Source organism: Solanum verrucosum, unplaced genomic scaffold (genome assembly GCF_900185275.1).
Source record: "Solanum verrucosum unplaced genomic scaffold, falcon-dt-bn FXZP01000261.1, whole genome shotgun sequence".
Taxonomy (NCBI): Eukaryota; Viridiplantae; Streptophyta; class Magnoliopsida; order Solanales; family Solanaceae; genus Solanum; species Solanum verrucosum.
The window spans coordinates 7,053,574-7,069,243 of NW_026019969.1; the positions used below are offsets into that span (position 1 = coordinate 7,053,574).

Consider the following 15,670-nt stretch of genomic DNA (forward strand, 5'->3'; position numbering starts at 1 on the left):
TTTTATTTATATTTGACCTCATATCCTTTTTCTTTGGTTTGTCAGGCTTGATGCAATTGTATCAGCTGATGCTTTTAGAACTTTGAAGCCTGCTCCTGATATTTTCTTGGCTGCATCACGGATTCTTGATGTTTCCCACTAGTGAGGTAGTTTCCAGGATGTGCAATGCTGCTTTGCTACCACCCATCTCATTTTTTTCTTTTTAGACACTTAGCTGTGGGTAGTATGTGATGCTAATCTGACGAGAAACTTCTAGTTAACTAAGATATCACTGAGGTTCACATTCACATTATGTTTAAGTGAGAGTTCCCTACATCATTATTCATAAATGACTGTAATAATCAGATGAAGCTAGCTGGAAAAGAAAATTTAAGCAAAGAAGAAACTAAAAACTTGATAAATATGTTAGAAACTTTTATGTTGAAAATTATATTTCTGGACAGAAAAGAGATGCTCAGTCGTCATTCTGTCAGTCAGAACAGTTTTTCTAAATATGGATATAAAATAATGGGGGGTGCATTATGAATTGCTGAAGGTTCATTGTTCGAGGATGATGAAGTTTTGAAGTGTTAAGTAGATCAGTGTTGTGTTTGTCAACCTTGGTAGACATTATCATAATCCTCGATGTTGACAGTGAATTGTGATTGAAGATGCATTAGCTGGAGTACAAGCTTCCAAAGCTGCAGAAATGAGTTTTTTTTTAAACTGAAAAAAAAAAACTCAATTCTGCAGCTTTGGGAGTTTGTACTCCAGCTAAGTTGTTGGTATCGCCAACCCTACTTGAACTTCCTTCGTTTGTTGCATCTGCTAACTGAATCAGTAAGCTGTATCAGCGTCATTCTAACATTCTAATGTACCTCTTTGCCTCTGGTTTTAGTGATCAATTTTTTCTTTGATGAAGTGTTTCATAAATCACAAAGGCATCAAGGAGATGCATAGTTACAAAAGAGGAGGAGATGCCAGCTCATACAAAAATAACAAAAACATAAGTCTAAAGAGCTGACAAATCCAAAGGTCTATCACAAGACTAAAGAGTTGATAAAATCCAAATAAGAATCTGGGTTATATGGGTAAGATCAATCCAGCTAAAAAAGAATCTGGTTTAGTGATCAATTTGATTCCATTTTTTCTACATTCTTAAGTATGTTGACTTACTTGCAGATGTATAGCTGTGACGACAACACTATCAGAAGATACTTTAAAAGCAGCGGAGCCATCCCTCATCAGAAAGGAGATAAGCGATATTTCACTTGAAGATATCCTCGATGGTGACTCTGGTAGCCATAGTATGTAGTTAAATTAACATGTTAAGAGCTGCCCATTTTCATGTACCATTGACAAATGTAGAATGCTGAATCTCTTTTGTGTTATTTATGGAAAAACTTGTGAATAAGCTCTTTTTTGTAATGACTCTATAATTTGTTGAAGGATATCCTGTTCACTGCTCCCCTAAGCTGTATGCTTTAGCTGCTAACTATTGTCTTTTTCCTAGTTGATGGAAAGCTGCTGGTTCTAGTGTTCCTCTAGCATATCATCTGTAGTTAATAGTGACTCCCGTTTTTATGCTTACTAGAAATGAATCCATTGATGACAAACAATGCAGATGTGATGGTGCAGGAATCTCAATCCATTAATGATCTAGCTCTCTCTTCCCCTGAATCCAATATGACAGGGAGAATCACAGAGCTAGATAATTATCCAATAAGTGAAGCCTGTACCAATTAACTCATTTGGATCCACTTTTTTCAACTTCTCAGCACACTTTACAGATTCCCTAAAAGATGATGTTTGTTTGCAGAGCATGCTAGGTCGGAAAATGCTTGAATTCAAACTGAGAAGTCTGGTGCTTTCGATGCTGAAGAAACTATTAGCTCACACTCAACCTTGACCAAAGCTTCAAACTCTGTGAGAAGTTTTTTGATATCTGTGTTAAAGCTTCTATGCTGGATAAATATTAAGCTTCTTTATCTTGCCCTGTTTATTCTATTACCTTAAAAACTATTTGCAGTGTGGGCCAGCCATGGGGATGATATAAGCATCCAGTATTCTGGTACTCCAGCTTTAAAGGGAAATTTTGTCAGGTAACAACTTTCTTGTTCTGCTAAAAGAAGATGGTATCATATGAAGGCAGCATTAGTGCAAAGCATATTTTTGGGGAGTGCAATAATATAAATACATATGTAGTAGGATTGAAACCCTGACCAAAGTTCCTAAATCAACGAACATTATATAACCCATCATTGACATTGGTACTAATTTTTGGCCAATTAAATTCATATCAAGAGTAAGCATCTGGGATTGGATCTTTAAATGCCAACTGCACAAATTTATCTAGAGATCATGATGGATATAGCATACAACTAAAAAAGTTATAGTCAACAAGTTGATTTTATGACCTCAAGCCTTTTCTTTTGTCGATCAATATCACTATAAAATCTACATTGTTGTTTGATATGCAGATGTGGTAACAGAACAGCCCAGGGGGTTCTCGCTGACGGATGTAATGCCCTAACATGATACTACTTGAACAATTTTGTTGATGGTACTGAACAGGTAATGATGCTTCTTACCAGCAACTAGTTGTTAGGTTTGTATGTCATGTTGAGTAGGTAACGTTCATTATGTGCTGTCACCTGCAACTTGGTTTCATACTAATCCGCCATTTGAAATTTTGGAAAGCATTCTTTAAATAGTACTTAGCTTCATGTATGCGCGCCATCTGCAAACTATTAACTGAACCTAGTATTATTATTTCCAGTGTGCTGCCATTTTATTGGATTAGTTTCTTGTTGACTACTAGGAGATACTCCCTCAGTTTCAATTTGTTTGTTTGATTTTGACTTGACACGGAGTTCAAGAAAATAAAGAAAGTGTTAAATTAGGTCTTAGGCCTAACTCACACCCCAAAAGCTAGCTCTTGAGGGGAGGTTTGTCCAAGTCTATATAAGGAGACCAAATTCCCATCCCTCTACCGATGTGGGACATCTTAACAGAGAATTTTGAATCTTGTGTTCCTTTCAAGAAAAGGAAAAAATCATTCTTTCTAAAACGGACTAAAAGGGAAAGTAATACAAACAAATTGTAACAGGGGAGTACTTTATTGTTTTCCGAGGAAAGAAAGGACTTTGAACTGACACACATAATTTCTGCATTATTTTGTTCTTAATTACATAACATCTGTTTGCACTACTAATTGATAAGGATGTCACAGAGCGTACTGATGAAACATCCATATATATATATATTACTTGTATAAACCTAGCTGCATAATGCATACATGTGTTGCAAGTATCAGAGTTTACAATTCTTGTGTTGTTATGTTCTGTATTTTGCATATCCCACTTAAATTGATTCGGAAAGGCGATGATTTGGTAATCAACTTTGTGTTTCAGTGTCTGTAGCATTTTAATTATGATGGAGAAGGGAGACCCTTCACAGAAATTATATACAAGGATGCGGCCTTTGGGAATTTCCAGATCAGTATGTTGTTGAGCCTACTGATGGATCCTGTGGTTTGTGCTTGGAGATCAGTTTGCGTGGATGTGTCTGTGAAACTAATAGGTTGCTTCTTTTACTCTTTATAAATTTCTTCCGGACTTAAATTATTTATTAAGCTAATGATATGTACTTGTTTGCTATGTTAGATGAGGTTCCAGAGCGCAGTTCGGTTCGTGTTCCCAAAATTCAGAAAATATTTGGTGTTATAGGCATACTAAAGCTTTTGGCTGGTAAGAACTTTTAGGAAGAACTAAAAGATCAGGATTTTGTTTTTTATATTTCAATAGCAGGTCAGCTCTCTGACATACATCAATAAATCTTTACATTATCAGGAAAAAATGTCTATTATATATGTCAAGAATGTACCCTTTGTTGCTCATTCTCTTGAAGATTTTTGTTCCATAAAATTATCACACACATATACAAAGTATATACCAATGTCTTGGTCTTGCTCAATTATGCGTTTGACGGGTATCTTACATCTTAGGTATTGAGCAAAACCAGGACTATGAAATTTACGACAAATTTTATCATGACACTGAAAAACATTTTTTGATTATTAGCCTTATCTCAAAAGAAGATTGAAAAGACATAACATGGTAGAATGTTAAAGGTTGCTCTGATCTAGTGTGCGCTGCTCTTGCATTCAGGTTCATATGTACTGGTCATAACGGACCATGAATGTGTTGGATCTTACTCTGGGCACCCAATCTTCAAAGTTTCATCGATGAAATTTTATCCTTGCTATATCAGTCTCTCAAGAACTCTACTGCTGAAAAGGTAGGTTTCCGATTTCCTAGTTAATTTCCTACCCTATTTTTTTTTAATCTCATGCTGGTGTCTTCTATTTCTGTTCCTATGATATTGCTTTGGCTTTTGGCAGAAAACATGGAAGCTCAGTTTGCGGCACTGCTTAATGTCGTAGAGTGAACTCCTGGTCTGTACTTCTCTTAATATGTCAATATAACTGTTATGGTCCCCGGTTATAGATCTAGTTGTGGGACGCTGCAAGATAAATTCTGAAGTTTTCTTTTTTCTACCTATGGTGCTGGTTCGTTAAGAGAGAACCTGCGATCTATTGAGTTTGAAGTACTCAAAAACTTGACTAATTTTCTGCTCCCTTCATCCATTGAATTCAAATAACTTAAATACAACATTGGTGATTAACCACCCACCTAATAACAAGGAAATAACTTCCCACTACTACTGAAATGAGAAAGTGGAAAAATAACCTCCTTACTGCTAATAACTGCTACTACAGAGAAAACAACTGCTACAGGAAAACACTGTAACACTGTTACAGAACTATTACAGAGAAAGCAGAAAAACATAATTAATAGCTACTGATTTAATTTCCATGCATAAAATTGTTGGTAGACTAAAAGGGTACTAACAATAACATTGAGGTGAATTGTCTTTTCAACCTTCTGACTGCTTGTATGTTTCCTTTTTTCTTCTTTCCTTGTCTTGGTGTACCATTAGAAGTTAACTAACAAGCCTAGCTGCTTATTTCAATTAAGAACTTCTTATTAAAATAAAATATTATCATTATAATACTACTGAATTGTGTTTTAGCATTTTGGAGGATCCTTTTTTCCTTTTTACTCATTGAAAACCTTTTTGGTATAGTGGAGGAGATGGTATCTCGAGTTTACCATTAGTAGAATTTACATAAATTTGCGTGAAAAGGGCGTATCATCACTTATTCTTAAACATATGAAATTAACCAGGAACATGCTGAAGAATCAGTGAAATCATTCACAAACTGTTTTGATGGATGTAGTTCTCTGAACTGCACGGCAGAGCAAGTCCACAAAGAGTACACAAATGGAGCAAATATGCTGTAGTCAATAGTCACTTTCGATTAGACCTTATCTAAAATAGTCACTTAAGATTCTATGTGTTTCTGATATCTAACTGCTCCATGCCTTAGTTTTCATATCTGATGACTAGTTGCTGTTTATGTGATGATTAAGGGGACAACAGATAACATAAGCTTATTCACTGTATCATATTTCAATCAGCAAAGAAGTGTATCTGAGAGGTATTGTGAAAAATAACGAATTAACACGGTTCTGCCGATAGGTCAGATGACTCCACGGGGAAGAGGAAATTTTGTGATCGGTCATCTCCCGTGGTAACTTTGCACTCTAATGATAGGGACAGTCCAGTAGAAAAAAGGAAGTGCAAGAATGATAGTCACCTAGTTTTGACAGGTTTGTTATTCTTCATTATCACAAAGACTTACAGTTCTTTAAGCTTCGGAACTTCTCATTGGAATGTCACTTTTCAAGAAAGTTTTTTTAAGCCATCAATGGACACACTCATGCTTTATGTCCTATAAAGCTGGGGATGGACCTAAGTTGGTACAATTGTAGAGACTAAAACATTATGGAATTGCTATTTTTGTGGTCTAACTGTGAAAAGGAATTGGTAGATTTCTAATAATGTAGTGACAAGAATATATAATATATCTACCAGACTTGTCTAGACAAAAAAAGAAGAAGAAGTGGGGGGGTGGGGGGAAGAGACTTGTTATGCAAAGATACTTCAAACTCACACCTCAAAAGCTTACTTGAACTACTCCTGTATCACTCTTGATCGTCTCTTTGATTGGATATGATTTAAATGCCAAATATTTATTCTATTTTGGTGTATATGACATGTATGAATTCCCTTGGATGAAGAAATGTCTTAAGCCAAAAAGAAAACAGGATAGGAGAAAATGAGGGGGAACAGATGAAAAGTGAGAGACACATGGTATCAAGATTAATCTTTGCAGCAATACATACTAGAAGTTCTTTTACCTCTTTCATTAAAAAAAAAATTACAGAGTAGAAGATGTTATTTGTTTCCATTTAGAAGTCATCAATTAACCTTAAAAGACATGTATCTATCCTGGCATGTTCCATTCAGATGTGTGCTATTTGTTTGGATCTAAGTTTCCCTTCATGCAATTACTTGAATTGATACTAGTCCTTGCAATGTCTTAAAGTTACTATCTGTCCAACTTAACCTCAAATTTGAGTTTGTTACCTCAGGCACTGTCATATTTTCTTAGGTCAGGACTCAAATTGATCATAAATTTTTCTTTCAGTAGGGCCAGAGACACCAGAGCAAAAATCTCAGAGTTCATCAACCAACAGGTATCTGAGGAAAGACCCCGGTGCTCCAATAAGAGGAAGGAGTTCATATCAGATGTATTTCAAGTTGGAATGTGAAAGACTAAAGAAAATACTTGGGGAGAGTTCTGGTTCTAAGAAAATCAGAGATATGGCCATTAATGCCTGGAAGACTGACTGAAAATGACAAAGAGGTACGATGAAGTACTTGTCATATTGTTGCTAGCAGATTTAAAATGATATGAATCACCTCCTATGTTTCTTTAAACATAATTTACACTGCTCCATGTAACAAGTGGGAAGTAAAACTTTTTTCCTTGTTCATCGTTTCCTTCCAACTTTTGCAGCCTTATATTGAAGCAAGTAAGCTGGATACGGAAAGATATATCTGAGAAATGGCTGCTTATGAACAGCATAAGAACAAAGAAACTACAACAAATCCAAACTTGCACAGGGGTTTGGTCCCGAGTATGATCAACTTTGGTGCACCATCAGGAAATGATCATGGTTATCATGTGATTTCACAAGCTGATACTGGAAGCAACATTCTCCCTAATGCATCCTTTATTGAGTCCACGGTACAAATATCGAATAATGGTAAGACAGGTAACCCCATATTTCAGATGGATTGGGGCTTTTTTGCCTAGTCGATTTCAGTTGCTACCTTGGTGGGTTTTGGAAGATATGTATAGGTTTCTATCTGTAAGTATCTTACAACCTTAGCATGATGTTTTGGAGATGTATATAGCTTCTAGTCTTTGAAAACTAGTGTGTCAAGAAGCAGCATTTGTAGGTTAGTTGGTAGTGGAGGGGGTTGTTTTGCTTTTTGAGGCATAGGCTTGTTGGTGTTTGTTGTTGTATTATTGTGATTCTTTTAATTTTTGATATCTATCACAGTGTGTGTTTTAATTATCACATTGTTTTGTTGTTTTTGTTTCTATCTCGTAAGCTTTGTACTACTTCCCTTTAGTTATCATGTTTTTTTAGGAAGAAGTCAATTTTATTGCTTAGAAATAGTTTTTCAAGGAAAAAAAGATGCAAAATTTCTTTAAGACGAAACATAAAATTGTCTGCTGTAAAATGTCTTCTAACAAACAAACAAAAATGAGACGTGTGAATTTTCAAAAAACATTACCGTGACTTTTTAAAACATAATGTTCACTCTAATATTGACGTTTAAATTTATTTTTATAATTGAAAATTCTAAAAAGAAGTGTACAATATAAGTGAGCATATTAACTAGATTGCTTTTGAGTATTCAAGAGTGTGACTTAGTAATTAATGAATTGACTTGAGAACAATGAAATTTTAGCTAATTTCTTTCTTATTTGTCAAAGCTTTATAATAGATACAGTTATTTGACACCAACTAACCTGCTGACTGCCTTCAAAGGGTATTTATGTATAATAGAATTTTTTTTAAATGCCCCAAGATTTCCGTCACATAAAAAAAAGACAAATAAATTCTAATTATCCGCTTATTTCCAAAGCGGATAAAAGGGTAAAATAGTACAATCACATGGAACTCAACGGCATCCCCTTCCCCGCCACCCAATAATAATTATATAAAGGCTTTTTCAGTAGAAGCAAAGGCCAAGAGAAAAGAATTGAGAGAAAAAATGGCGTTAAGGCTTACACCCTCTCTACTGCCCACTTATAGTCATGGAAAACCCAAACTAGCTACACTTTTCAATTCAAGATCCAAATTATCCTTTCAATTTCTTTCAAAACCCTTCAGAATCTTGGAGTTTGAATCAAGAAAGATGGGTTTAAAGGTAAGTGCTTCCCAAAAATTGGAAGAGAAGAATGTATCGGATACCCAATGGGGGAAAGTGTCGGCTGTGTTGTTTGATATGGATGGTGTGCTCTGCAATAGTGAGGAATCATCAAGAAAAGCGGCTGTGGATGTTTTTGCTGAGATGGGTGTTCAAGTTACCGTCGAAGACTTTGTGCCTTTCATGGGCATGGGTAAATTCTTATTCTTATTGAATTTCTTGATTATTACATCCTTTTTATTTATTTTCTTTTGAATTTTGGTACTGGTTCTTGAACAATTGAACCAACACCAACTGGTTCTTGAACAATTGAACCAACACCAACTGGTTCTTGAGCAATTGAACCAACACCAACCGGTTCTTGAACAATTGAACCAACACCAACTAGTTCTTGAACAATTGAACCAACACCAACTGGTTCTTGAACAATTGAACCAACACCAACTGGTTCTTGAACAATTGAACCAACACCAACTGGTTCTTGAGCAATTGAACCAACACCAACCGGTTCTTGAACAATTGAACCAACACCAACTAGTTCTTGATTGAAAAGTAGTTTCTTGATTTGTATGTTTGGGAACTATTGACAATTTTGGGTGTTTTTATTGAATTCACTAGCTTCTTTAAGAAGCGGAGAATGAAGTGTAAAGCATCAGTCCAATGGGCAATTTTTTACGGTTCTATGTTCTTCTTGAATTTCTTGATTATTACATTCTTTTTTATTTTGTCTTTGAATTTTTTGAATTTTGTATTCTTCTTGAGTACTCTCTTTATTGGGAATTTCTTGATTATTTGCATACTTCGAATTTTCGGGACAAAGGTTTCTTTGTCAATCTGTTTATATGTATTTGGATTTTCCCTTCTTGATTTTCTTTTAATTGTTTAATGTGAAAGATGGGTATGAAATTATCATTGCTTCCCGCGGTGTACTATTTCAGCGTACTGGTTATTGAACTATTGAACCAATACCTACTAGTTCTTGATTGAAAAGTAGTTTCTTGATTTATAGGTTTGGGAACCATTGACAATTTTGGGTGTTTTTGTTGACTTCGCTAGCTTCTTTGGATAATCATGCCTTAAGAAGTCGAGGATAAAGCGTAAAGCATCAGTCCAATGGGATTTTTTTTTTTTACGGTTCAATGTTATTCTCAAATTGCCTCATTATATCTTTTAAGGTTTTACCTCAGCCATTAGTCATTCTGTTTAAAGGCATGCTGATGAATTTGATGAAGTAATGATTAAGACAGCTAATGTAATATGGAAAAAAAGAAAAAAAAAAAGAATTATCAAGAATCTCTGTTCAGTCCCCTCCATGGGAACTTTGTTATGTAACAAACTAGTAATCTTCATCTACCTCATTGAGTATTTGATTTTTGTGAAGCATCATCTCTTTCCCCTTAAATAATAGGTTTTGATTCTGGTTGTAGATCTTATCGCTTACTTTCATGCATATAGCTAGCCGAGGCCTTAGGTGAATTCTTTCATTCACTATGTTAAATTAGGACCCTTTTCCATGAGAAACACTTGTGCTCAAAAAATCATCCATATTGTCTATGAAACTTATCTTTTGATTGGATCCATACATCGATTAAATTTTCTGATCTCGAGTTACTCTTCTTTTTGACCCCAAGTAATAAAAAAAATTAGTTTGATGTTACTATCCTTTAGGAAAGGAGTCTTTGATTGTGTAACACCTTGTTCCTTTGCCATATTTTCTCAATGACTTTTTCTCCTTTTCATTTTCCTTTACCCTCGAAATATATTAGGTGAAGCAAACTTCTTAGGTGGTGTTGCTGCTGCTAAGGGTGTTGAAGGATTTGATACTGAGGCTGCCAAGAAGAGGTTTTTTGAGATATATTTATTAAAGGTGATTGAAATTTCATATATTTACGAATATCTACTCTCAAAGCAGATTTCACTGGGTATGTTGTTGTTGTAAAGCACTTTCCTTTAAGTCGTGGTAACTGACTCCATAACTGACAATTTTATTGATAAACTGACAATCATTTGCAGTATGCAAAACCGAATTCTGGCATAGGTTTCCCTGGTGCCTTTGAACTTGTCTCTCAGGTATGTATAACCTGTGATGCGACATGACTATATGTGGTCTTGCTCTTTCTGTTTTTGTTACTTTTCATTAATTTGGTGATATGGTACGCCAGTGTAAAAGCAGTGGTCTCAAAGTTGCTGTTGCATCTAGTGCTGACCGGATTAAAGTTGATGCAAACTTGGCTGCAGCTGGTTTACCAATAACGATGTGAGTTAACATAATGCGCTTTAACTGTGAATAGTTGCTTCTCATTCCTTTTATAATTGGCATTCAAGAAACACTGGATTGTACTGAATCAGACCAAGTTCAAAAAAAAAAACAAAACACTGGATTGTACTAAATCAGACATAGCAAGAACTTTATCTACTTAAATTATCAGTATAGATATGTTTTATTTTAAAGAACTACCTGATATCTACTCCTGAGATGCTTAGCTTTTTTGGTATAACTTCTGCTGAGGAAATTGCTGGACATAAACATTTTGTTGACATAGTGAATCTGTTAGTCATGGAATCAGGCGCTCAAACTCCAAAGGTTGTGATCTTATATGGTCCTCGGCAATCCTCCCCTTATGAGCTAACTTTTGTTGTTGAGTTAGACCCACTGTCCATTTCTTTACGCAGTATCAAAGTCAAACCCCATCGATTCCTGTTGTTATGTTTCTCTTTCTCAATATTGATCCCCCGTGTTACGTTCTCTGTGCTTAGATTTTCTAGTCCTGGGCGTGTCCCGAGGGGGGGTCTCCTTATATGGTTTTGAGCAATCCTCCCCTTATAAGAACTTTTTGTGGTTGAGTTACATTCAAGGTCCATTTCTTCATGGTATATATGCAAACACACACACACTATGTGTTGGTTGATAATGTAGTTTGCAAGGACATAGTAGTTTATTGAGGTTAAAGTGTACAACTCGGATGAAAAACACATGTTTGCAGTGAAATAATTGAAAGCTCCCTTCCTCCCTCGCCTTTGTCTTTAGTTATCCTTCTATTTATATTTGACCTCATATCCTTTTTCTTTGATTTGACAGGTTTGATGCAATTGTATCTGCTGATGCTTTTAAAAATTTGAAGCCTGCTCCTGATATTTTCTTGGCTGCATCACGGATTCTTGATGTTCCCACTAGTGAGGTAGTTTCCAGGATGTGCAATGCTGCTTTGCTACCACCCATCACATTTTTTTCTTTTTAGACACTTTGTTGTGGGTAGTATGTGGTGCTAATCTGATGAGAAACTTATAGCCAACTAAGATATCACTGAGGTTTACATTCACGTTCTATTTAACTGAAAGTTCCCTATATTTCATTAATGACTGTAATAATCAGATGAAGTTAGCTGCAAAACAAAATTTAAGCAAAGAAGATACTAAAAACTTGATAAATATGTCGGCAACTTTTATGTTGAAAATTATATTTCTGGATGGGAAAGAGATGCGCAATTGTCATTCGGTCAGTCAGAACAGTTTTTCTAAATATGGATATAAAAATGGGGGTGCATTATGAATTGCTGAAGGTTCATGTTCGAGGATGATGAAGTTTTGAAGTGTTAAGTAGATCAGTGTCCTGTTTGTCGACCTTGTTAAACATTATCATAATCCTCTATGTTGACAGTGTATTGTGATTGAAGATGCATTAGCTGGAGTACAAGCCGCCAAAGCTGCGAAAATGAGGTATTTGCGTCTGAGTGCCTTTTCTTTATATAGTTGATTTATGTACACTCGTTCAAAGTTGTTGGTATCACCAACCGTACTTGAACTTTCCTTCATTTGTTGCGTCTGTCAACTGAATCAGTAATCTGTGTCAGCATCATTCTAATGTACCTCTTTGCCTCTGTTTTTAGTGATCATTTAAATTCCATTTTTTCTACATTCTTAAGTATGTTGACTTACTTGCAGATGTATAGCAGTGACGACAACACTATCAGAAGATACTCTAAAAGCAGCGGAGCCATCACTCATCAGAAAGGAGATAAGCGATATTTCACTTGAAGATATCCTCAATGGTGGCTCTGGTAGCCATAGTATGTAGTTCACCAACATGTTAAGAACTTCCCTTTTCATGTACCATTGACAAATGTAGAATACTGAGGCTCTTTTTTTTTAATGGAAAAACTTGCGAGTAAAGCTCTTTTTTGTAATGATTCTATAATTTGTTGAAGGATATCCGGTTCTCTGCTCCCTTAAGCTGTATGTTTTAGCTGCTAACTATTGTTTTTTACTTAGTTGATGGAAATTTGCTAGTTCTAGTGTTTCTCTAACATATCATATGTAGTTAATAGTGGCTCCCTTTCTATGCTTACTATAAAAAGAATCTAATGATGAAAAACAATGCAGATGTGATGGTGCAGGAATCTCAATCCATTAATGATCTAGCTCTCTCTTCCCCTGAATCCAATATGACAGGGAGTATCACAGAGCTGGATAATTATGTAGCAAGTGGTGCCATATCCTCGATGGGAGGGTAAGAGCGAATCAATATATTGATCATCTGCATCATCATGACCGCTTTTGATATCTAATACCTCAAATTGCTGTATGCATTTGTAGATTCATCTTTTTTTTCCTTCTCTTTCTCGTTCCCTCTTTGTCCATCTGAAATTATTTTCTTAAACTTTACCTGGATTAAGTTGAATTGCTAAGAACGGTGCATACTGGTGATTTACATCCTTATCAATCTATTTTATGTCATGATGTATAATCACTAAGTTACATGCTTTGTTTTGCTGCATGTAGGAACAAAAAGTCAAATATGCTTAGAGTGACATGAATAACACTCGTACAAATGAAATTCTCTCGTTTGCAAAGTGGAATACTTTTATCCCCCAAAAGGGTCCATATATGCCTTTATGAGATGGCCATTTTAGGGCATTTGGTAATTGGTATAATGTTGTCGTGAAGTTGCAGAAATAATTTATGGACAGGGTGCAGGTTACCAGACGAAATGTTGTAAGATATGGAAGTTTAGGAATTGCTGCATCCTGTCTCCTCTTCACTATTACAAACTGGAAGGTATAGAATTTAATAAAGAGAGCATAAGGTATCCTTTTAATTTATTTTGGTTTTCATCTTTGCAAGCTCTGCTGTTCTTATGCAGGCAATGCAGTATGCATCTCCAAAAGCTATCTGGAACTTGTTATTTGGCACAGGCAATCCTCCTTTTGAACAGAAAGAAGGTCTACCCCTCTTACAATGAAGTATTTGTTCTCTTCTCTTCATTTTCATTGTTGTTCCATTTTTCTTGTTGTAGGAAACTTCCCTTGATGACATTATTTTTTTCTCATTTTTTTTTGGCATTTCTAATGTGGTTTTTATCCATTCTGTAGATGAAGTATGGGCTGCTTTTTGTTTCTTTTCTTTTTCGGTGATATTTGAGATAATGGAAGGAGATTTATTTTTATTTGTCTATTGCCCCTGCAGATGCATCCAGTTCACAGAGGATTCAACAATTTGTAAACTATATTTCTGATGTGGATGCCAGGTAACAGAAGTTTTTCATGTAAACTGCAACCTTTTTGTGCTTTATAAATAAAGAAGGTTGCGGTTTTCCTAAATTATGAAATTAGTATCGTATATATGTTACATGCTTTCTGGCATCTTTTGAGTCCTTAGATCTTGATATACTTCTCTTTAATTGCTCTTAGATTCCTAACTTGTTTTTTATCATGTTTAATATTCTGCGTTTTGTTAGGAAATCTACGACTATCGTGCCCGAGTTCCCATCTAAACTTGATTGGCTGAATACAGCCCCCCTTCAGCTAGGCAGGGTAAATACATAATTTCATATTTCAATTCTGCTTCTTCTGGCAACTTTATTTCTTTTTCTTTTTGCTTATTTTCATATATGTGCATATTTGTGTTCTTTTTCCATTCTCTAGTCTTCATGCAAATATTATTCTGGAAATTTTTGGTTATCTACTGCTTTCTAATTGATGTTTTCTATAGACTATGTGTGTATAAAATTCTTCAAACTTGGAGAGGAGTTTCTCCCAAATTTAATATTATGTTGCTTCATAATATACCGTTCAATTGTAATGGATTTCCACACACTATCCTTTTGAACAATGTTAAGAATCTTTTGACAATGACATTGGCTGCAAAAAACTTTTAGTGATCGATACCTTTTCTTTTTTAAACGGTGGTGGTTGGGCTAGCGTGTGGCGCACCTTGACTATTCCGTCGGGCACTTGCTACCTCCCACCACACAAATACTGGGTAACTCTGCCCATCAAGGCTTTAGCATATGGGAGGCAACCATGAATACCTATATCATCTATGAATTTGAAAATTTTCTAATATGCTGAATAGTACTTTTAATCTTATTGTTTCTTGGAGGTATGTTTCTAAGTTGCACATACTAGAAAATGGAAAAAGGAGGAGTTCTGGATGATATATCTATGCTATGCATTCGTTCCCTGAAACATTTTTATGTTTGTGCAGGATTTGAAAGGAAAAGTTGTTCTTTTGGACTTCTGGACTTATTGCTGCATTAACTGTATGCATGTACTGCCAGATCTGGAGTTTCTGGAGAATAAATATAAAGATATGCCTGTAAGATTGTCATTCATCCCTTAGGGTTGCAATTTCAGCTTTATTGGCTATCTCATGAAATGATATTCTGTGTCTGTAACAAGTTGATCATCTGAGATGTTACCCCAATCATTTTCTCACATAGTTATATCTATCGAAAATTCTTTCCTGAAAATTCTCATAATTACGCCAATCAATATTCCACTAATTCTGGCAGAAGCATGCACATGCATGCTATAGTTCCTGTTGGAACTACATACAATCTGAGGTTCTCATTAGATGGAGGTGCACCTTGCAGCAAAGGGAAAGTGAAATTAAAAAAGTCATGGTCAAGTTTTAGGTTAGGATGAGTTAGCTGGTTTAAACTTTGCTCAAAATTCATTTAGAAAGAAATGTTGCTAAAATGTAGGAATGTTATGATCAAGCAGTACTTTTATGATACTAACCAAATGCTGTCTAGATTGCAATCCCATGGGGTTAGCTGGTTTAAACTTTGTTCAAAATTCATTTAGAAAGAAATGTTGCTAAAATGTAGGAATGTTATGATCAAGCAGTACTTTTATGATACTAACCAAATGCTGTCTAGATTGCAATCCCTTGGGGTTTGTCTTTGTTGATTTCACATCTCTATATTCTTTTGTGTGGTAAATGCTATAAATAATTTGTTTTTGTTTTACTTAGGCTTTAGATTACTCTGAAATCC

At 35.3% G+C, this 15,670-nt stretch overlaps 2 protein-coding genes, 1 long non-coding RNA gene and 1 pseudogene across 10 annotated transcripts in view; 3 read left to right on the forward strand and 1 right to left on the reverse strand.

The window, feature by feature from the left end:
* LOC125815788 (protein SUPPRESSOR OF QUENCHING 1, chloroplastic) overlaps positions 1-15,670 on the forward strand; it is a 29,982-nt gene that overhangs the window by 1,154 nt on the left and 13,158 nt on the right. For 2 of the 4 annotated variants that reach the window (XM_049495340.1, XM_049495343.1), the window contains exons 1-13: positions 8,095-8,587; positions 10,161-10,261; positions 10,408-10,464; positions 10,557-10,651; positions 11,474-11,573; positions 12,053-12,111; positions 12,337-12,461; positions 12,775-12,901; positions 13,362-13,449; positions 13,535-13,613; positions 13,858-13,918; positions 14,129-14,204; positions 14,878-14,988. In XM_049495340.1, coding sequence (XP_049351297.1) covers positions 8,239-8,587; positions 10,161-10,261; positions 10,408-10,464; positions 10,557-10,651; positions 11,474-11,573; positions 12,053-12,111; positions 12,337-12,461; positions 12,775-12,901; positions 13,362-13,449; positions 13,535-13,613; positions 13,858-13,918; positions 14,129-14,204; positions 14,878-14,988 — 1,428 coding nt within the window. In that variant the 5' untranslated portion in view covers positions 8,095-8,238. Of the gene's footprint in view, positions 1-8,094; positions 8,588-10,160; positions 10,262-10,407; positions 10,465-10,556; positions 10,652-11,473; positions 11,574-12,052; positions 12,112-12,336; positions 12,462-12,774; positions 12,902-13,361; positions 13,450-13,534; positions 13,614-13,857; positions 13,919-14,128; positions 14,205-14,877; positions 14,989-15,670 lie in introns of those variants that run through there. The other 2 variants (XM_049495341.1, XM_049495342.1) reach the window with 2 other exon arrangements.
* On the forward strand, positions 1,475-3,971 carry LOC125815812 (uncharacterized). 3 transcript variants are annotated; one of them, XR_007442193.1, is made up of 5 exons: positions 1,475-1,905; positions 2,009-2,081; positions 2,284-2,368; positions 2,460-2,587; positions 3,393-3,971. It is a non-coding gene; the product is annotated as an uncharacterized LOC125815812 (long non-coding RNA). The 3 variants fall into 3 exon arrangements; XR_007442194.1 differs by having other exon boundaries at positions 1,475-2,081; positions 2,460-2,553; XR_007442195.1 differs by lacking the exon at positions 2,284-2,368 and having other exon boundaries at positions 1,475-2,081.
* Positions 6,238-7,432, forward strand: LOC125816166 (uncharacterized; annotated as a pseudogene).
* LOC125815804 (ADP-ribosylation factor 1) overlaps positions 9,965-15,670 on the reverse strand; it is a 168,810-nt gene continuing 163,104 nt past the window's right edge. For all 3 annotated transcript variants that reach the window (XR_007442187.1, XR_007442190.1, XR_007442188.1), the window contains exon 8: positions 9,965-9,975. The gene's annotated coding sequence lies outside the window, so the exon portion shown is untranslated. The remainder of the gene's footprint in view (positions 9,976-15,670) is intronic.